The 22,046-nt window shown below is 37.6% G+C and overlaps 1 protein-coding gene across 4 annotated transcripts in view; it reads right to left on the bottom strand.

Moving 5' to 3' along the window:
• Positions 1–17,985, bottom strand: part of TCEA1 (transcription elongation factor A1) — a 28,995-nt gene extending 11,010 nt beyond the window's left edge. Inside the window, exons 1-3 of one of the 4 annotated variants that reach the window (XM_039390442.1) lie at positions 17,959–17,985; positions 10,328–10,390; positions 5,307–5,412 (exon numbers count right to left, since the gene is read on the bottom strand). In XM_039390442.1, the coding sequence (XP_039246376.1) occupies positions 5,307–5,412; positions 10,328–10,390; positions 17,959–17,970 (181 nt within the window). In that variant the 5' untranslated portion in view covers positions 17,971–17,985. Of the gene's footprint in view, positions 1–2,552; positions 2,703–5,306; positions 5,413–10,327; positions 10,391–15,287; positions 15,404–17,958 lie in introns of those variants that run through there. The other 3 variants (XM_027728129.2, XM_027728130.2, XM_027728132.2) reach the window with 3 other exon arrangements.
• Between the last annotated feature and the right edge of the window lie 4,061 nt (positions 17,986–22,046).

The raw sequence follows: 22,046 nt of genomic DNA, 5'->3' as shown, positions 1-22,046 counted from the left end.
TTACATTCAGTGGCCAGACTCTAATGGAAAGGAAGAATGACAGCTAACGGGAATTACAAAACACAGAAATTCTAACAAAGTAACATGGAAAAAAATGGCCCTTCTGTGAAACATCCTTAAAAATTCCAATACATGATTCACCTCAGGAAGTCCATAGAATATCCTAAATATTTATAAATATTTATAAATTACAAGCTGCTTTAAAGAGGCACAGTTCCTTTTCTCAACTCTATACCTATTCAAACTTTGAAATAATTTTTTTCAGACAAAAAACTGAAATTGTCACCGATTTTAGGATTGAAAACTGTAACTTCACAGTTTTAGCAAGCCATAAAAAAATCTTAAAGCTTTGTTTTTTGTAAGAGAAGCTAATTTATATTAACAATTCTTTAAAATACAAAGAGCACAGTAATAATATGAATTTCCTATTAGCTATCAGAATAAGACTATCAAAGTCTGATGACTGCAATGCAGTTTCTATCTTGTACCTGTAACTACTTTGAAAGATACTCCTAGTTTCTCTGGTGAAATAATCTCTCCAGGGTCAAACATGACATGATAGTGGATTTTGTTACCAAAACAGAAATTTTAATATAATATTATACAGCCAGGTAACATAATTAAACTGAATGTTAGAAGTGGTTAACAGCTTCATCCTAGATTTTTCTAGCTATTTTACAAGCCAACACTAGACACTTGCTAGTAACAAGAAAAAAATTAGAAAATATAAAGATGTAATGTTATTTATTCCTAAATCTAACTTTAAATTAAGAAAAATTTTAAAGTAACAATTTTTCCAGAAATTTTTCCTTAATGAAAGGTGGCTATTTATTCTCTGAAAGCACGTGAGAATTTAATCTAGTGAGATACTGTATGTTACTGATTCAGGAATCACCACCAGAACTCAGAAAGTTTTCTGAATAATCAAATTAAGTAGGTTAAAGGAAAGAGACATGAGAACATGTATCAGATGACATAATTAATTTAACAATGACCCTCATATTTAATAATTATTTAGGCTCCATTTTCCAGACTCTGACCAAAATAATCTTGAGATGCACAAGCAGCTATACTGGTCAGCAATTCCTCTACAAGATATAGTAAGACATAAAGGTAAGATCAGTAAACTTTCTTCCTAGTTGTAGTTTTGTGGGGAAGAATAACTAAGAACTATGAATAAAGAACAAAATCATTACTTGTTTGCTATTTTTAAAGATTTTTTTTTATTATCAGTTACAGAGGAGGATGACATATGGACTTCTGCACTATATAAGTTTTTCACTTATATAGCACAATGTAATTTGCATCATGTGTTATTATCTCACCACTGATAATCCTAAAAAATAACAGATCTACTAACAGTACATGGAACAGTTCCAAATATATATTTGACAGGAGTTGATTTCCACATCTCACACTTGATATGAAAATGAAACTACTGAAATTATTTTTGCACTTGATTCAACTTGATGTCTTATAAAAACATGTACTCCTCTTATCAATAGTAAACAATAGTCTTAAACACTATTAGACTCTAATTTAAAATCTTGTTTTGTCAGTAACTTTTTTTTATCAAAGCCAGTAGGTTTCTAGATGTCCTTGAACAACTTCACCTAAAGACAGCATTAACCTGTAAGATAGTCCTAGACTGCACCTGCTTGCTCGAGTAGAATCAAACCCAGGTGCAAAATAACAAAGGATATTATGAACAAAGTAATCTGAGTAAAACACTTCTGTGAAGCCTGGCTGGTGTTATTAACACTTAAACATTCTTTTAAAATAAAATTAGTCAGGCATGTCCTTCTTTGAAATAGGCATTTCAAAATGTTTGTGGCCTCACCTTTAGTTTTCAATACTGATAACAGATGATCACTTAATGTTAAGATTATTGTCCAATGATTCTACATTTTTATTCGGTACACAAAGTTCCTGCAGGTGAGTTTACTTACAGGTCTGGGCATTCTTTTTCACTGTATACTCTTACAGTTCACCAAGTGATGGAGGTTAAATTCCTTAAGGAATTTTTGTTGCTTTTTTAATATAAAGAAACACTTCTCACAACCTAAATGAGCATGCATGGATTCATTTTCTGCGTGGCATACTCTGTAAACTCAGCTACTTGGCATAACAATCAGTATTTGCAAATCCCGTGTTCTAACTGAACAGTATCTTATTCTGAGAGTCGAATTTGGTTCCTTATGCAAATTGTGACCACCCTGGCCGCGTGGTTTAACGTTCTTAGGACAATATCTGAGAGCACCCTTGCACTGTGGCTCAGCCAGTGAGTCACTTCAGACAATGCTCGCCAACCCTGTGCTGCGCAGCTCCCAACCCCCCTGAACAACCACTGCTAACCTGTCAAGGCTCTAGTCAAGTCATAAAGATCTGGTGATTCACAACTCACTTTGATTTCCTCTCATGTTTCCCATGCACTCTTAAAAACTGAATTCTGATAGCACTGAACTGAAACAGTACATGCAGCCAGAACAGTAAACAATTCTTGCCTAAATTCAAAATGTCATTTATAAAAATAACTCACAAAGACTTCAGACCTCTGAGTACAATGCTCGGTACGATTAACAGCTGTCCGCTTCTGTTGCCATCTTTGATCCACACCATTTTACATGCACTATAAACAGCATAATCGAAACTGATTTCTCAAGCAGCTCAACATACGGTATTTCGTATTCTTCCGAGAAAGTCAAAACTAATGATAAAACAGAATAAGAGTACTTCGTAAGATTCCCACCCATACTTATAGCCCACCTTTCACAGTTATGAGAGTTTAAGTTCTAATGAATAACTGAGCAGTGATACAACAGTGAAACATTTGTCCTACTATGCTTTATTACAGGTCTATGTTACAACCAAGGAGAATTTAGCTATTTAAGTTTTGAATGCTGTATTTTCAGGAATAATTTGGTTTTATGTAATAAGCACACTACCATGACTAAACTAGACCTGGCATGATAACGTACACACAACAATATCTGTCCTGTAGCAAAAATTAGTGCATGAACAAAGGTCAGACCCACTGCCTCAAGACCTATTCAGTTCTGATTAATGCCAAATATTTGTTATTTGCTTTCCAGTTCCTCACACGTCTGACTTCAGCTCTTGCATAGAGTCTCCCAGCTGTGTTAAAACAACCTGAATCTAGCCAGTTATAAAAGGGAAAAGTCCCCCTTGCCCCAGTTACTGATGCAATTCCTGTGCAGGAAACAGTAACTGCAAACAGGCTGGACCAAAAAAAAAAAAAAAAAGGTAGTTGAAATTTAAGCCTGAAATATTAAACAAACCAATTAGTTTCCAACTGGTCAGTTACCAGCCGTGGTCTCCTGGACAGGCACTTGAGCACTAGTTGTAGCACAGGAGGCACCTGTGCAGAAAGGAAGCCAGACCACCCCTTTCAGCAGCAGCCTGAACCCAGATTGACCTGTCGTGACCATCAGACACCACATTCTTGCTCCGGAGTATGAACACCCTCTGGTCCTCAGGCAGGAGTAACACTCCCCATGTTTCAGAGCATTTGAACACTTTAAACATCAGTCAGCTTTAACTAACAATATATTAAGACAAATTTGACTGACTGAAGATACTCAAGTGTTAAAAAAATGAGACTACTATTTTTACTGTCTCAACAAATAAGCAGCAAATTCTTTGGTCGAAGGACAGCAATAACCAGGTAAAGTCCCCTACTCCCCAAAAAGAGCAGCATCCGAGCACACTCTCAAAAGCTGAGTATTCTGTTGGAAAAGAGAATATCTCCTCTACTTTGTTCCCTAAACTAAGCTGCAGTATCAAAACTTTGAACTCCAGAGGAAAAAAAAAAAGTAAAAACTACAAAACATTGATAGGGATTTGGGTTGTTTTTAAACTTCGATTAATAACTTGAGAGCTAGATCACTCAATCTAGCTGCTACTTTTAGAAGTTTTTAGAGTAACTCAAGTTAATATGCAAGTCCATTTCTCCACTTATATATCTTATCACTTTTATGCACTGATATAATAAAGTTGGACTTCAAGTTTTAAATGGAAATTTAAAAATAAAAAGTATATTATTTTCACTATTTACCAGTTAAATCTGATCAGATCCTATAAAGCATGCATTTTATAATAAAAGTCATTATGATTTTAAAGATATTTTATCTGTATGTCTAGTATTACCTAAATTTAAATACTAAAACTAACGTAATTAGTATTATCTAACTTTTTTTAAGGTAGGCTGAAAAAAGTTTGCTGTAGAGGCTGTTGCTCCTTACTAGAATATAAAAGTTGAAAGTTGTGACAAATTGTCCATTTTTACAGGCAGAGTATTTTCTACATAATTTACAATATGGGTCATTCAGGAATGGGTCATTCATTCAGGAATGACCCATATCATCAGGAATAAAGTACCTGATAAAACACTTCATAATTGATAAAAACGAGGCTGAGTTCAAATGGCAGGGGACACTAACAAGTCCTGGTATTTGGCATATTCTTCAAGACAGAATGGTAAATATTTAAATCGTAACATAAGTTATTTTCTATTTAAAAATTTTAAGTTTCCTAAATCTTGTTTTACCTAGACTTAGATACAAAGAAACAAAATAGAGTGCAGCACAGTATATGAACAAAAATATCTGGATAGAGTTTGAGATTTGCATGTTTTCAAATACATTAAGTACTACCAAGTAGTACCCTTGAATAAAATCTAACAGAAGGGTTTCGTTAACTGCATTAATTGTTTTAAGGGAAATTAAACAAAAAGTATTAACTCTCTAATTAGTAAGCTGTTTAAAATTATGGTTTTTAAAAAATGCAGACCTATTTCTCACTACCTGTAAGTTCTAACACATTTTTAACATCATTTTTATGTTGTTCTTTTTCTCATCACAAATCACTTCATAACCAAACTTCAAAGCCTCCACACTCTCCTATGAGATTTTGCACTAGTTCTTCAGAGTACTCGTTATATTTGACACAGGAAATAGTAAAGAACAGGTTTGTTAGCGCCTAGTGCAGCAGCACAGTCACTCCAGCTCAACTGCAGGCAACAAGACTTCAGATATGAATCACATCAGAGAAGCTGATTTCCTACTGCTTGCCAGCCTCAATAAAATATATTAACTGCTTCTCTGAATACACTCTCACCGTAATGCACTGGTGACAGTCAAACAGTAAAAACCAGTTACATCAGCACAGAAAGTTTCAGCACTTAGACAGGAGCACAAATATATCTCTAGCAAGGCAGTGTCAAAGATGTGCATCAAGACTACATACAGTCAAAACATGCAGGAGCAGGGAAGTTTGTTTCACCATACCTAACAGTTTCTTCCAAGACTTGATAAGAGATTTTGCTAAAGATGTAACCTCTTCATCTGTGCTTTGCTTGCGTATTGCATTCACTGACATTCCAATTCTGGTAGACTGCAAAATAAATAGAAATATACACCACAGAAAGTGACATGAAGATCATTTAACAAGTAAACATATATAAAGCTGTACTTGAGCACGTTTTTTTAAAAGTATCTTTTCTTCTTTGCTTTTGTGATTTTTTTATTTTAAGATTAACAGGATGAAATGCTACAAGCCTTTATATAACTTATTTTAACAGACTTATTTGCAACAGACATTGCAAAAAGAAACACAACAGTATTACCATTTGTCTCCATCACAGGAGTCGAGGGAGGGGGTTGGCAGGAGGGTAAAGGACTGTATTTTTATTTTGTTATGATCAGAAGCTTGCTAACTGCTTCACTAGCATCATAGTCTTAGAATTCCCATTTAGTAGTGGCTGTGGAAGAAGTTGTAATACCAGCTGGAAGTGAGCACAGTTTAGTTTCCTAAAAATTTTGGCAATACTGAGATTCTTTAAAACCTTTAGCACAAAAAGTTCTGCCTTTAGATAGTAACAGAACTCTCTGTTAAAGAATGACCCAGCCTCTCTCTCTCTGAAAAGGCCAAGACAGCTTTAAGCCTTTGCCACTACTGCCACCTATAGAGAGAACAGAGGAGTAATTTACAATCCACGCCTTTTAAGACATAAATTAAGCTCAACAGCAACATTTTAGAAGAGTTATGACTGACATGTTCATGTAACAAGTAGAAAATTTCCACACTTTTAGCTTCAGAAGAGGAGAAAAGTATTTAACAATACAAACGAGGATTTTATTACCATTTCATATTTTGACCAATGACTAAATTAATCGTTCTTAAGATGATCAGTTTTGTTGCATTACCATTGACAGAACTCACTAAATATAAATTATTCTACTTACTTTTGCAATAGTTCATCATGAATTTCCTTCTCCTTTAAAGGAAAATTTAAATCTTTGTGGCTCGCTAAAAATGGAAATGATTTGTTCCTGTAAATTACTTCTTACAACCCACACAACACTTTTTGAGGCACCATGAATGTGCTAAATGATTGGAAACATACTGAAATAGTCAGTAGCTATTTCAGCCAAGAAAACACATCAAATAACCTCAGGTTTGAGCATCAGCTCTAAACATGCAGTTTGGATTAAAGAAAACAGATGGTTACTCACCTGTAACCAAAGTGTTTCAAGATGGACTGACTCTGCTCACTCAGACTAACAGTACTGGTCAATTCTCTTGAAATTTTGAAACTGAATCTCAACATTATGTTCAGACAATAAAGAATAACATGTCCTTGAAAATCCATAAAGTATCATATTTGAATGAGAAAAATGCATCCACAAAAAAACCCCAACCCTCCATTGATAGATATCTGGGCATAACCACAGCCTACGCTCATCAGCAAAGAGAAAACACTTACTTACAGTAAGTCTGTAAGTCTTACAGACTTACTTAGGTAAGTAAAACCCAAAAACTCAAGTAAAACTCAAAACTAACTGGATAAATTAATTTATTATTTTGATCACACAAGAGAGATAGATTATGGTAACCATTTAAACTGCCAGCTTTCTTAAGGCAGCACATAAAAACAGCTCATTTGTTTGCTTTTCTGCAGCACTTGATCTGGCCTGCCTGAAGAGAGGGGAAGGAATGATCTGCTAATTTATTTGCACGCTAACACAGGTAATTGCAAAAGATCAGTTTTATATTCTCAAAATGGCTGTGTTTTAATGACAAACCAGCAGACAGCATTTGAAATTTCCTCAGCCTTTTTGTCTATGGAGTTGTTCTTGTGAGGGCCATTTTTAAAGTGAAAAACTTTAAAAATGAAGTGATTTTGAAGTGATTTTAAAGTGAAAAACTCCAGTATTTTCATTCTGCCCCACTGCAAATTCTAGAGTACTTTTCATCTGCTTTCAGATTAAAGACAGGCAAATATGGCATAAGATGGGCAAAGATGTTTTCACCCCTGAAGCATTCGAGCTGTAGGCCAAGCAGCCTTCAGTGGATATGAGCAACAGTGAGCAGAAGTAACCTACAACTGAAGCCAAACCAAAGCATATGATGGCAGCAAGTCTTTTCTAAACCAGAACAAATGAGGAACATAGCAGGGGAAGAAAAGCAACCACTGAAGCAAGCAGAGGTGTTACCAACTTTAAACCGTGAGAGTATGAGGATAGAGAATTGGTGAGGACAGAGAATTGGTGAGCTCTCAGACAAAGCAGAGCCAAATCAAATGCTGAAGAACAGCCACCTCCAGGTTCCCAGGTCTCCCAGCTTGCCAGTGAACTGGCACGAAGCCGTTGACAAGGACTGTACATCACAGTCTAGTTCTGCATACGTGTGTGTAATTTCCAGTTAAACCTGTTTGTTAAAATAAAGCCTGTCTGTCTCACTCGCTGTTTAGCTGCACACTGGCCACAATTAGCACGAGAGACACGATGCCTTTAATACTGTGTGGCTGCTAAACAGCTTTGCAATTCAGACTGCTGGATAAATCACGTGTGAGGAAAGGCTACTGGCTCCCTGCCTAGCTGAGCAAGGATCAGCTTGCTTACATAAAACTTGTTAGATATCACACAGTTGTATTATTGTCTATAATCACTTCAGCTTTCTGTGAAAAGAAATCTAGCAAGAAAGACACAAGACATGAGCACAAGTCCAGACTACTGATATGCATCTTCCACATACTTGTATACTGTTCAGAGGACTCACCAATTCAGACTGAAGCAGCAGTCATGTTACATGAAAAATCATTGCTTCTCTTATTACAAAGGAATAACAAAACTATCACATCTGCTAGCAGTGCTTTTCTCAATGTAGCCAGCTTTCAAAACTGCTTAAAACTGGGTGTGGAAGTATGCTTTTCACTTGTGTCCTGCATTTCATCAATTCACACACATCAATAGATACTTCAATCTACACAGAGTGCAGTAAGTGCTCCCACTTTCTCATGATCATCACCCTTCCTGACACGAGCACACTAATGATCCACTACCAGAGCAATGGGTATTACTTTGCATTACTTTGTATTTCAACTCTTGCTCCATGTCCTCCACTGCTTAAGCAAATTTGGGAGGCCAATGTAGAAAGTTTACATCAGACATTACATATTTATAGAACTCTCAAGAAAGATAACGTCAATTTGAGTCTAAACATGTTGCTAAATGCAATCTTATGCAGTGGAACTGTTTTGAATACAGCAGTAGATGTTTAAGAATAACTTCCTAGCTAAGTCCTAGCACAGTCAACACACTATGCTAAAATACTTTATCCCTTTAGACCTACTGTAACATGGAGATATCTTCTTTACAAACTTGTATGGTGCTGCTCTAACACAGATTAAAACCAGTCTTTTACTGCAGATATTATTTCACACTAAAAACAGGTACCTGTAATATGGAGGGGAATAAATAAGTTTCTTTCAAGTAGGATAGAAAATTGGACAATACTAATATGCAGCCCTATATAAATTAAGTCAGGGTCACACAAGTACTCTAAAAGGCAGACAGTTTAGTTTGTCTTGCAAGATTAAGAGTCCTCCTCTGTTGATAATTTTACTAATGTTTTTATTATAACTAATAAAAGAATAAGTTATATATGTGTATATTCTTCAGATCCTCATGGTTCTCAGATAAAATTGTTCTGGTGTTCTATGTAAAGCTTCTCCTTCAATCTTCTTCACACTAAGAAGAACAGGTTTGCACAGAAGCATTGACAGAATTGTCAGAGCACTAGCACAGAGATTTTTCATTTCAAAGGCAAAAAGCCCCATTATTACACAAATACTTTGCATTAAGACCAGGACAAAGAAACTTCAAAGAACAAGGTTAACAGAAGATTTTTCTGGGTTTTGTTCTTGTTCTGTGCGGGGCATTTTTTCTGCGGAGTTCTGAGTTTGTTTTTTTTTTAAGGAAGGAGGTTGAACACAAGGAAGATGGTCTCAGTTCTATCAGCCATGCTCATTCATGCACTTTAAAATTCCTATTTTCTGTCACAAACAGAACTTTCAATAACCTACTAAGTTATTACTAAGGATGCATGAATCAAGAATGTCCTTGCTACTGATACTTTTAAGATTTAAACTTTATGGCTAATTCTGTACCTCTGACCATTAACTGTCACCTAGAAAAAAGTTATTTTTCAGTCTCCTCCAATTTAAAAGAGGCTACCACAGCAAATTAAGTCTTAGATTTACCTCTATCATTTGAAAATTGTCACAGATAGGGAATATCTTGTTACTTTGGAACAAAAGCTGTTAATTGATGAATTATGTGACAAACTCTGAAACTTGACAGGCAAATAAAGTTTAACCAGTGTATTTTTTGAAAGAATTTATAAGTAGTATATTAAATACTGTGCTAGAGATGCAGATATAAGCAACATTAGCGAGAACATGCATGCAACAGGGAGAGATTGTACCACACCATCACTTCAGCCCAGGAGAATAAAAGAGAAGGAGGAGTATAATTACCTTAAGAAATACAGTACTCAGAGTTGGGGGGTAGAGTGTCAAATACGACTTGCCTGAAGGTATGAACTATGTTTCTCCTCACTTACAATCCAAAACCAGAACTAACTACATAAGAAAAGATGGTATGAGCTATAATCAGGTGCATTCTCCTTCAGGAGGAAGGAAACACATCACATATGTGTTAGAGCAAGAACGTAAGATTCGGTGGAAGGTAAACTCATAAGCAGCTCTTCCCCTTTTCCATGACAAAATTCACTACTTTGAACTTATACAGAAGGATAAGTTTTAAGAGCTTCCTAGTGGAAGAAAACACTTAAGTGTCCTAAATTATGGTGAATTCAGACTACTTTACTATGTAACAAAACTGATACTTCCAAGGACTTTCTACCTAGAAATCTACTTTAATAGCGCAACCCTCTTTCAAATTTGCTGGCTCCACCTTCATCACTATGGAGTATTTGAAACATAACAGCAATAAGAAAATCATACCTGTAACAACTCAAGGGTCATGGGAATATTCTTAAGCTCCTTCAATAAATCAAGAGCTCCAGCCTGAAAAAAAGAAAGGAGATAAAAAGGTCAATCTAGTAGCAATCAGAAACGTCAAATATAATGCCAACAATATACTCTTATCTGTCTTCAGGGTTGCAGATTGGATTCAAACTCCCAGTTCTCTATTTATCCACAGAACAACTCCAGGACAAGGAAAGTTCTGCTTTACAAACTCTAAGCTTTAAGGGGCCTTAACTTGGAAATCCAAGTATTGACTCAAAGACAAGGGAAGTTTTATCTCAAGTCACTAAAATATCAGTCAAAGCATTCTGTCAATTACCAACCAACACACATCCTCAAGGGTACTTCACTTAACAGCATCAGAAACAATCCAGACGACAGGAGCAATTTTCAGTTCAGAACAACCACATCTGTTTTAGCACAAGAATGAGTTGAGAAGCTCTGCAGCGGTGTGGTAAAGCCATATATCACGAGATTTTCTTTTTCCCTTGCTAAGACTATAAGGAAAGGTCCTAACTAACTTCTGTGTAAGCAGCAACTTTCTAGACAGATGAGTCAATTCAGAAACTGTACATTAGGTATTAACAAAGTCTATACGCATCTACTCTAACAATTCATTCCTTAGCAATGTTGGCCTTACTTAAAAAAAAAAGGTTTCATAAATGTGAGATCCATAATTCTCTTTAACCTCTACAACCTTCCCTACCACCTAACCACCTCTGCTTCAGCAAAGCTCTGCACCATCCACTTCGTATCGTGCACATGGTTGTCAGACAATAGAAACCTCCTAAAGGCTGAGATGATTTGGTTGTTGAATTCAAGTGCATGTGCTGCTGAGCCTGTGAGTTACGAAGAGCAAGAAGATGCCTTTGCATCTAAGAGGCCATTCTACTTAGGCCCAGTTCATTGCCTTCCCACTTTTTTTTTTTTAATTCATGAGATTTGGAAATAAATCCCACTAAATTTCCACCTTGCAATTCTTTGGAATTTGATGCCTTTTTCTTTCCTTACCTCTGTCTCAACTAATCCTATTTTGCTTTGCATTTTGCTTGCCTTTATTTTCAAATTCTCCCTAATCAACTTCTAATATGTCACCTGGTGCAAGAAAACATGTAATGTTCTGCTGCAACTGCAAGTCTTCCAATTTAACCACTAAAGATAGCACAACAAATAACACAAATAACCACCAAGAGGTTGAGAAAGATGAAGGTAGAACATCTGTGTCACAGCAAAAGAAACACAGGTTTGGACACCTTCAACTGTCTGCTACAACCTCTGTTTTTAAACAGTTCTGACTCAAGCCTCCAAAATCAAACATTTCACTAAATACCACCTTATACAAATTCAATTCACTTATAAAATTAAAGTTTTACTATTTTGCTAAGCTAGCAAAAAGCCTTATTTAACTTTTATTCATGATATGCAAAATTTCTCCAGTTTTAACCACAGAATTTTAGCTGCAATGATGCAAGACTGAGAAATGTCATGCTGTTTCAGGTGCTAAACTGAGTTAGCATACTAAACCCTTTCTTTCTCTAAACAGCCATAAACTTGGTTTCTTTTCTGCAAACCTAGATTCAAGTAAAGCAAGTTAATTACCTTCACTGCTACAAAACAAAATTAAATTCAAGGAAATTTTCTTAGCTGAAACAAAACTAATGACAGAAGTCAATGTGCTGTTTTCAAAAATAATCTGATAACACCTCTCAACCAATTAAGTTACTAGCAAACTGTAAACAGTAACTTCAATAAACACGGGTTATTGTAGTCTGCAACTTCAGCATGAGTGACACTATAATGCAAAGCAGCACACTCTTCATCTCATCTTAGAAATACAATCTAGTCAAAATTTCTTTGCCTCTATTATACCCCTTTCCAATTGTACATGTCAAAACAATTTTATTACTCCCAGAGTAAACATTTTTCAAGACTAGGAACTTGATACATAGGAGGTTAATAAACAAACAAACAACACCAAAAACAAGTTAACAGATATTACCTATATTTTATATTAGTTTCTGTAGAAAATTACCAAAATTTCTAATGAACTAATACTTTCCAAGCCTTCACACTTCTCTAATCAATTATACTGTGCACCAAGAATTAGATACTTTAAAATTAAATTTAAATGGAATTTAAACTGACACCAACTAAACAGTTTTTGATAACCCCTTTTCATAGCATAGAAGTCAAACCCCCTCTTTTTCTCAGAACCAAAGTGGAAGTTGCACAGTACAACTTGCAAGTCCTTTTTTTTCTAATGTAGGACTTCTCTGTTTATAAAAAAAACCAACCATTAAGACCATTATTATAAATTTTTCTTTAAAGGCATTTCTATAAATTTATAGACAGTGAAAGGCAACACCCCATAGCACCAGGTTGGCTGGCTTCCTGTTTACCTTGTTACTTAAATTAACAGAAGTCAGCTTCATGCAGATTTAGCAGATTACTCCTCTCAGCTTCTCTCAGTTGATCAGATCATAACACCACAGAATGGTGGTCTATATTCGCATTTTAAAGCTGTGCTTCAGGTAACAGACAATGGAGTGCATTTTTGAAGACAGCAGAGCTATCCAGTTATAATTCTGTTCTACTTAAGGGAGTAAACAATAACATGGACAATTTTATATTCTCTTGTCAACCATTCTTGATTTTTTTTAATCCACGGGTGCAGCCTTATTTCTCACATCTATTCATTACAACAGCTTAATGAAAGAAAAGTATACTGATGTACAACAAAAGCTGTGAGGAAGACACTGCAGCTTTTAATCCAACTGCAGATATTCTGAAGGAGGACTAATATCTATTTCCATTTGAAGCAACAGCAGAAATATGTATCTCACAGTGCATTAAATATTCTATCACATTACTATTTACCCCTTCAAAACAAAACAACTGCATATATCACTTTACTAAAATAGTTATGAAATCTGCACAGCTACAATTAAATCCTTAGTCAATCCCCGAGAGTCTGACTCAGAAAGGGTGTCTGCATGACCTGCCTTTTCCACTCATCAAAAGGAATGCCAAGGAGTGCTCTGCCACAAGCCACAGAGTCACCTTTTGTATGAGACATGAAGCATCTCTTGCCACCTGAGTCTTGACAACTTCAGAGTGAAAAAGTATCAATGCTTTTTTTTTTTCTACTATTAATGGGTTTTGTCAAATCATTGTCATTCAGAGAAACAGCCCAAATACCTGTTCTTGATGAGTAAAATGGAGAAAGGAATACAAGAGGTTGTCAAGGGCATCATTATCCAGTGGGTACTTGTGTAAGAATGAGTTTCTCAATTCTTCTTCTTCTTTGTGAGACAATAAAGTACCTCTTCATGGAAATCACTTTAATAAGTTTGCTAAAGATAGTATTTTATCTGCAGTGCGGAACTAGGTAGGAAATCACATTGTGCAATTAAAGAATGTGTAATTAAAGAAGGTATCTTATAAATGACAAAGACTAGTAAGGAAAACACAGAGATATCTCCTGTGTTAAATACCGATGTACATCCTCTCCTTCCTAAGGGGTTGGCCAGGGATAAAAACTAAGGGGTTTTATCATTGTACACACATGTATTTTGGACAAACTGTCAGATCTCGACTCCTGGCCACATCAGCAGCTCAAGCCCTCGGCTTCAGAAGGTTTGAGACAGTGTCAAACTAACAACAGAGTTGTTACTTGTGTGCAGGAAGGAGCTGGAGCAAATGAGCTCTATTCCGACACAGTAAAAACGTACAGCGCTCTCTGGTACTACTCACACTCTTGCTCCTGGGACAGAGGTGAAAATCAAGGCCCAGCACTGGCTCCAGCCAGGCCCAGCTGTGCACGCTGTGTTCAGCCACATCAGACCTACACTGACCCCAGCGAAGTCACTGCACCCTCCACTGAGGATTGAAAGTTAATTAAGTTACACATACTAGAGCGTAGATACACGTCCCCAGCTGCTGCTAGGAATTTTATCCAAACTCCTAACCCTCCCAGGTCACAGAGAAATCACAGGAAGAATAATCACAAACACACAAATTTCCAGAGAATAACAACGTGCCCACCCAATATAGAAGTAGTAAACAGAGTTTACAATTTACTTACATGCTATTTTATGTAACCATAATCAGTTATTTGGCTGTTGTACACCCTGATTTTACTTACTTTGATGGATTTATAGAAATAGTATAAACATATGTTACCTAAGTAAGTTCTGTATGAAGGGCACACATAATAATTGAGTTAAGCTAACTGAATTCTGCCTAATGATATTCTACTTCTATTCTCGGGTACAAGTTATTCTCCTGATTAATAAACAGAATTAAAGTGTTTCAGGTTAGAGAAAAAAAGAAAGAAAGAGGCTCACACTCCCCATCTGCTTCTGAAGTTTACCCACACGACTCTGGCCGCCCTGCCGCAGCAGGGTTCGGGTTCTTCATTCACGTCTTAGTTGGCACATCCCACATAAAACTCCAGCTTTCGCGCCTGAAAGTGACAGCACCGACCCACAGGGGACCACCACTGCAGCATTCTCCTCGAGGGGACTGGGCTTCCCACAAACCCCCAAGCGAGGCCAACGCCGCGATTCTAGTGAATAGGGAGCGAAGGGAGCAGCCCTCCGCAGCCCTCCGCAGCCGCTCACGGCGGGGGCCCGGGCGGGAACCGCCTCCGCTGAAGGCGCCGGGGCTGGGGCGGCGGGGCCGCTCCGCCGGGAAGCGGGGCCGGCTGCCGGGCCGAGGGCCCCCCTCCTGCGCCGGCGGGGCGGGGGAGCCGCCGCAGCCCCGCGGGGCGGAAGGAGGCGCCGAGGCCGCCTGGCAGCGAGGGGAGAAGCGGCGGCGGGAGCGCGAAAGGCCCGGGCCCGCTGGGAGCAGGGAGCGCGGGGCTGACCGGGGTCACGCCGGGGCCCGCGGCGCCGCCGCCGATTCGCCTCCCGCCCCGTCCCGTCCCGGCGCTCACCGCGTTCTTCTTCTGCACCATTTTGTCCATCTTCTTGGCGATGCGGATGATCTCGTCCTCCGTGGCCATGGCGGCGGCGGCCCGGGCGGCGGCGGCGCCAGGCAGCGAGCGTCGAGCGCCGGCCGCGGCAGCCAGGCAGTGCTGCGGCACGCCGAGAGCAGGGGCGGGGCGGGGCGGCGCGGCTGCTACCGCGTCCCGCAAAGAGCCCCAAACGCACCAGGAGGACAATTAAATGCCTTGGTTGGGCACTGGAACAGGTGTCCCAGGGAAGAGGTCACAGCACCAAACCTGACAGAGTTCGAGAAGCGTTTGGACAACGCTCTTGGGCACGCGTTGTGACTCTTGGGGTGTCCTGTGCAGGGCAAAGTCAGAATACCTTGATTCTGTGAACCTCTCACTCTCTCCCGCCCACAGCAGCGCTGCTAACGCTGCTCCTCTTCGCACCCCGCGTAACACAGAGCAATCCATCCCGCCGGTCATTTGCTTCCCATGACCGAGCTTTCCTTCAGCTGTCAGGAAGCAGAGAAATACAGCAGACACTTGATTTTATCAGCGTCAAAAGGATGGGAAAATACCCTCTTCCCTTTAACAAGAAAGGGGTGGGGGTTTTTTAAAGTCTATCTAGAAGGAGCGACTTTCATATGAAACAGAGTGAGGGTTTCAAATTGCCGTCTTCGAACAAAAGTTCAGAGTCAGTGTTAAGGAAGCTTCCCTGTCTGACAATCCAAGAGCCAATCTGGCAGGGATACCCACACTGTGCTAGGACTGAGGCTTGTCAGTGAGACAAGATTTGGAGATAAACTTTTGCCATTGGCCAAGCACCACACAGTGAAGTGCTAGAGTGCTTCTAAGTCTCAGAGCTAGTCTAAATCTTGTGTGTGTTCTAGTGGGGCATATCATATCTATAGAGCTCCAATTATTTATTCTGCGTATCATCAATGAAGTTCTGCTCATCAATTGAGCTATATTGCCTTGTTACAATTTGTGGTCGAGAACAGCATCATTAAGCCATTTCTGCTGTAGAACAGGAGAGTTTACCTCACGAAAACAGGAAGCATATCTGAAGGTTACAGAAAGATTATCCCCTGCTAAGATGCAGAAGGGGGCTTATACAGCAGCTCAAATCTATTATTAGTAAGCAGCTGAATGCTGTGGATGCCCCAGTTGTAAACTGAGGACTGTAAAATATGTACATTTTGGAGAAGAGGTGAGGTAGGCCTTTTCCTTGAATGACACTCAAGGAAGCCATTATAGCAAGAACCATCAGTACACTTGTCTGTCATACCCTTGGTAGCAAGACTGTCTTGTGTTTTGAAGCTATACAGAGATGGGTGGTTTCCAGGCACTTCTACATCGTGCTCAGTGCACACAAGGGTTGCAGCATCTGCCACTTGAAAGCCCTGCACATAGACAGACATGTTAGAAGCAACTAAAATTATATGGGACCTACACAGGATCTTCCCACAGGTTAGATCTGGGCCATGAACTGGCCAAGCATACAGAAATTTTCTCTGCAGCTTTTTTGTTTGTTCTGCCCAGCGGAAACCAAAAACCCACGACAACAAAGGAATGATTCCTTAACGAAAATAATACCTTTTCTTTCAGGAACAAATTTGGGTGAGAAAAAAAATAAAATAGCACTGCTTGTCACAACATTTAAGGGTTCATGCCAGTTCAAGATTAAATCCATTTTGTCTAGATGTAATAAGCTAGTACCTGTAATAGTCAACACAGGTATTTAACCCGATGCTAACCTCAAATGAAGTTTATCATCACTTCTCCCACCATCACATCAACATAAAAGCAACACACAGTGTATTAGCAGCTGAGAGCTATTGCTACGCTACATGGTAAACAAGCCTGTACGTGTCCTACAGTAGGTACAAGTTAGGTCACAGATAACACAGTCAGAAAATCAGAAATCTCAAATCAGTCAGTACTGTTACTTTAAACATCTTTAAGTTCTGGAATTAAGTCTTCCAGACTTTTTCAACATTCCTTTTAAAAATACAATTCAACACCATGTTCATTGGACATGCATGGAATGCACGGAAAGAGTTAAAAGATGCATATGAAATCTATTACCATCCAAAATGTATCAGGTGAGGAACTGATCATTGTAAATTAAATGCTATGGCAGCACTAACAAAAGGCCTGCTGCAGGTCTGTAAGGGGAAAGCACATCATGCTTACTTAACATCTAAACTTATAAAAGTAGCATCACAGAAATATTTTAGTAGAGAAATGAAAGATTAACCAGACAGTAATGCATATCCTTTTCTTCGCAAATAGATGCATTAAAAGCAAATAAAATACAGCTCACATTATTCCTATTGTATGCTACAATATCAGAATTATGTCAATTAACTGAACCAGTATTAACCAGATTCTTTCTATTAGCTGCTCTACCACCCTCAGGACAGCAATTCTTTATTGAAAAGAAACACACAGCACTCTGCATGGTTGTTCTCTTTCAGCTGATTCTAAACCCAGTAGCTCTGTACAGCATCAAACCCTTCTGTCACTCAAAGTCCAAAGAACAGTAGGAAAGGGAAAAGAGACCAAGCAAAAGTTAAACTATGCAACCTTTTCCTTTCTGTTTAGCTTCTTTGTCCTAAGTAAACCCATTAGAAAGAAGAAATAACACAGTTTGTTGTTGCACTGCACTTACCTGTTGTGGCATATCCTCTCCATTCTTTTCACCAACATTTTCTAAAAGGCATTGTACTCAAAGCACATCGTTCTCATCCAAAGAGCCTGTGCTGAACTCGCTACAGCCTGTCATTTGCTGGACAACAGGACCTTCAACAACACTAAGACTTAACAGGCAGAGATGGCCCTCCTAAGAGAGTGCACAAACGAAACAATGTAAATTTTTACTGACTAGTCGTATTTGATGTGAAACAGCATCTTCAGCAATTTGGGGCAGGAAGGGCAAACAGGAGCACATACGAAATTTGTCGTGAAGGATCTCTGAACTGCTATCAAGGTACTTAAAATCCTCAATTTTCAAGACTAACATTCTGTATGGAGAAAGCTCCTCTAATCAGGCATTAACACAACTATGTAAAATATAACATTAACAGCATTGCAAAAGGTTTTATGTAACCATGTGTTATACCCTTTACCACTCTCATCTTCATTCGAATCCTCAGTGCAACAGGGACTTAGGTCTACCAAAACAGAATCTCAATTGGTCTGAATCAGCCAACTTGTCCCCAACCATTGCAGAGGAAGAGATGAGTCCAATCACAGACACATAAGGGGAGCTATAGCAAATGGAAGCTCCAATTCCTCACAACAACAAAACTTTGCTCAAAAATTTCTGAAACACTACTATGCATCCTACTAGTTGTTCTATGGTTATTCAACAGATAGGTTGGGGTTTTTTTAATTTACTTTTCAAAAATGTTATTTACATTTTCAAAATGTCTTTACTTTTTCAACTTAGAAGCAATAACTGAAGGCATTTAAATACTAAAAAAAATTAAGAAAAGGTTTTGGTTTTTTTCAAGCTCATATGGTTAGATTTCTCTATTCTATGGCTACTTTTACTTATTTTTTCTATACAGACGTAAAGTATTTAAGACTATTAAAGATCCCCTCCAATAATTTTAAATACTACAACCCAGCTAGCAAATTATTTCAAACAGAAGCCACTTTAAGACTTTGCTCGTATTCACAACCAAGGAACATTCAGACTCCAACTTTTAGACTCCATCTGCTTCATGTGTTAATGCAAAGAAATAGCCTTTTAAAAAAAGAATCCCTGAGAGAAGTAATCTTTTCCACACAGAGAAGCTAAATTTCCCACTTCAAGGCCTTAAGCAAGTTCACTACACCTCAGCTGGCTAGAAGTTTTAAGTTTTACAGATAAAAAAGGAGGCAATGGGTTGCTCTCTTCTAATAATTAGTACTAAGGGAAAAGCATGATCTACTGATTCACTTTGTGGATGTCCATTAAATTATACAAGTACTTGGTTTAAATCAGCTTTAATCAGCTACATCAAAGGCACCTGTCCAACTTAAAGAGAATTAATAAAACCTGTTATCCCAAAGGCAAATGGTGGCAAGATGAGAGTGGCAAGCAATGAGAAGGAAGAAAAAAAAAGGGAGGGAGACAGGGAGGGTGAATCTGTTCTACAGCTATTCATCTTCAAAGAATCACATTTCCAAGTTAACCAACAGACATTCTGAAAATTTCCTGAGTCAGCTTCTTCATTGACACCAGTGTTCTCATACCGCATTTGATAAAGTTTAATGCAGTACTACATTGTATTGTTTTGGTTTTTCTGGGGGGAGGGGTTGTTTGTTTTTTTTGTTTGTTTGTTGGTTGGTTTGGTTTTTTGGGGGTTTTTTGTTTGTTTCTTTGTTTGGTCGGTTTGGGGTTGGGGGGTTGTTTGTTTTTGTTGTTTGTTTAATTTTTGGTTTTTGCTTGTTTGTTTTTGTTTTTGTTTGGTTGGTTTTGTTTGTTTTTGTTTGTTTGTTGTTTGTTTGGGTTTTGTTTTGTTTGTTCGTTGCTTCTTTGGTTTTTTGTTTTGGTTGGTTGGTTGGTTTTTTTGGTTTTTTTTTGTTTGGTTGGTTTTTGTTTGGTTGGTTTTTTGTTTTGTTTGTTTTTGGTTGGTTTTTTGTTTTGTTTGGTTGGTTTTTCTTTGGGGGTTTTTGGGGTTTTTTTGTTTGTTTGGTTTGTTTGTTTTTTTGTTTGTTTGGTTGGGTTTTTGTTTTGTTGGTTTGGTTTTTTGTTTGTTTGGTTTTTTGTTTGGTTGGTTTTTTGGTTTTTTTTTTTGTTTTTTCTTTGGTTTTTTGTTTATTTGGTTTTTGTTTTGTTGGTTTGGTTTTTTGGGGTTTTTTGTTTGGTTGGGGTTTTGTTTGTTTTTTGTTTGGTTGGGTTTTTTGGTGTTTTTTTTGTTTGGTTGGTTTTTGGTTGTTTTTTTGTTTGTTTTTGTTTGGTTGGGTTTTTGTTTTGTTGGTTTTTTGTTTTGTTTGGGTTTTTGGTTTGTTTGGTTTTTTTGTTTCTTTGGGGTTTGTTTGTTTGTTTTTTTGTTTCTTTGTTTTTTTGGTTGGTTGGTTGATTTGGTTTTGGGGGTTTGTTGTTTTTGTTGTTTGTTTAGTTTTTGGTTTTTTGTTTGCTTTTTGTTTGGTTGGTTTTTTGTTTGTTTGTTTGGGGTTTTTTGTTTGGTTTTGTTTTGTTTGTTTTGTTTTTGTTTTGTTTGTTTGTTTTTTTGTTGGTTGGTTTTTTGGTTTTTGTTTGGTTTTGTTTGGTTGTTTTTTTGGTTTGTTTGGTTTTTTTGTTTTGTTTGATTGGTTTTCTGTTTGTTTGGTTTTTTGGGTTTTTTTTGTTTGGTTGGTTTTTTACTTGGCTGGTTTTTTAGTTTGTTTGGTTTTTGTTTGGGTTTTTTTGGTTGGTTGGTTGGTTTTGTTTGGTTTTTTTGTTGGTTTTTTTTGGTTGGTTGGTTGATTTGGTTTTGGGGGGGGGTTTTGTTTGTTTGGTTGGTTTTTTTTTTTCTATACTAAATTTAGGCAAGGTTTCCTGTCACAATTATCTTATCAGGGATGCCAGGGCTGAAAGTAAATAGAAACTGAACATTACTCAAAACGTTTCTCATAAAATATAAACTGCCAGATTACTCTGTGCAGTATTGCATCTTCATTGTTACCAGCTACTCTTAGACTCTTAAGTTGCCACTACATATTCACAGAAGTTGCCACTACATATTCACATAGAGCACTGCATCTATCAGGCATTCCTGTACATTCATGAACTTCCTCATCATATTGCACACTGATTTTTGGAGGAGTCTGTGAAGACAAGTAGCCTTTTAGCTGCTTTGAGCTGCTTGAGGGGGGAAGTCTGCCTTTACCACATGTACACCCCATTCCCTCGCTTCCCAGATAACCTCGAATTTTCTCTAGAGTGCCCTGCACTATGTATACCACTGGTCACCCTCAAATATTAAACTTAAATAGAACATGTAACCCCTGACCTGAAAACTGTTTCTTTAACAAATCTGTTGAGTAGTACGCATGCCAAACCTAATATAACTTCAAACCCTCCCTGACACCACAAAACTCCCAGAGAAAGGTGTAGCAATACAGAGTGAAAAGATTTTGGCTCTTTAGTGTCCTAGAATAACTCTACTAGAAAATATCTTAATTTTCTCTACCTTTCAAAATTACAAGAAAAATTAAATAAAATTAACCCAGAATATGAAAAAAAATAAAATTATACTTAGCATTCTCACAACAATGTAGCAGAACATATCTTGGTGAGTGATTTTCCCTTCAGTAACTACAAATCATCATTCTTCTGTATTATATTATCATGCAATGTATTTGCAAGAAGCCTCTAGAGTTCCTGCTTCACAGCACATGAAAGCTCAACTTCTTTAAGGTAAGTATGGAAAAAGTCTTTAGTACTTGCCTAAACGCCAATGGAAATTTATTTTACAATGATAAAAAATGGGAAATTTTTACATTTTCCCTATTACAGAAATAATTTCCAAGTTAAGATTTCTTATCATAAATAAAATGAGTAAAATAAATTACATCTTAGATGTTTATATTAAATATAAATGGTTTATATTTCATAGCACAAAGAGTAAACGTTCAGCATTTCTTTATAAAATTTAAGATACATAGGTCTTGTACATATGGCTTTATCAACATCTTACACAGTTTGGTCTCAGTCCTATCCATCATCCCAAATAGCACCTCTACATAAAAGATGCATACAAATTATTTCAATGAAGTGCAGTATAC

This window comes from Pipra filicauda, unplaced genomic scaffold, assembly GCF_003945595.2.
Source record: "Pipra filicauda isolate LSUMZ 115617 unplaced genomic scaffold, ASM394559v2 scaffold81_size6448238_pilon, whole genome shotgun sequence".
NCBI classification, from domain to species: domain Eukaryota; kingdom Metazoa; phylum Chordata; class Aves; order Passeriformes; family Pipridae; genus Pipra; species Pipra filicauda.
This window is presented reverse-complemented; position numbering and strand designations above follow the sequence as displayed.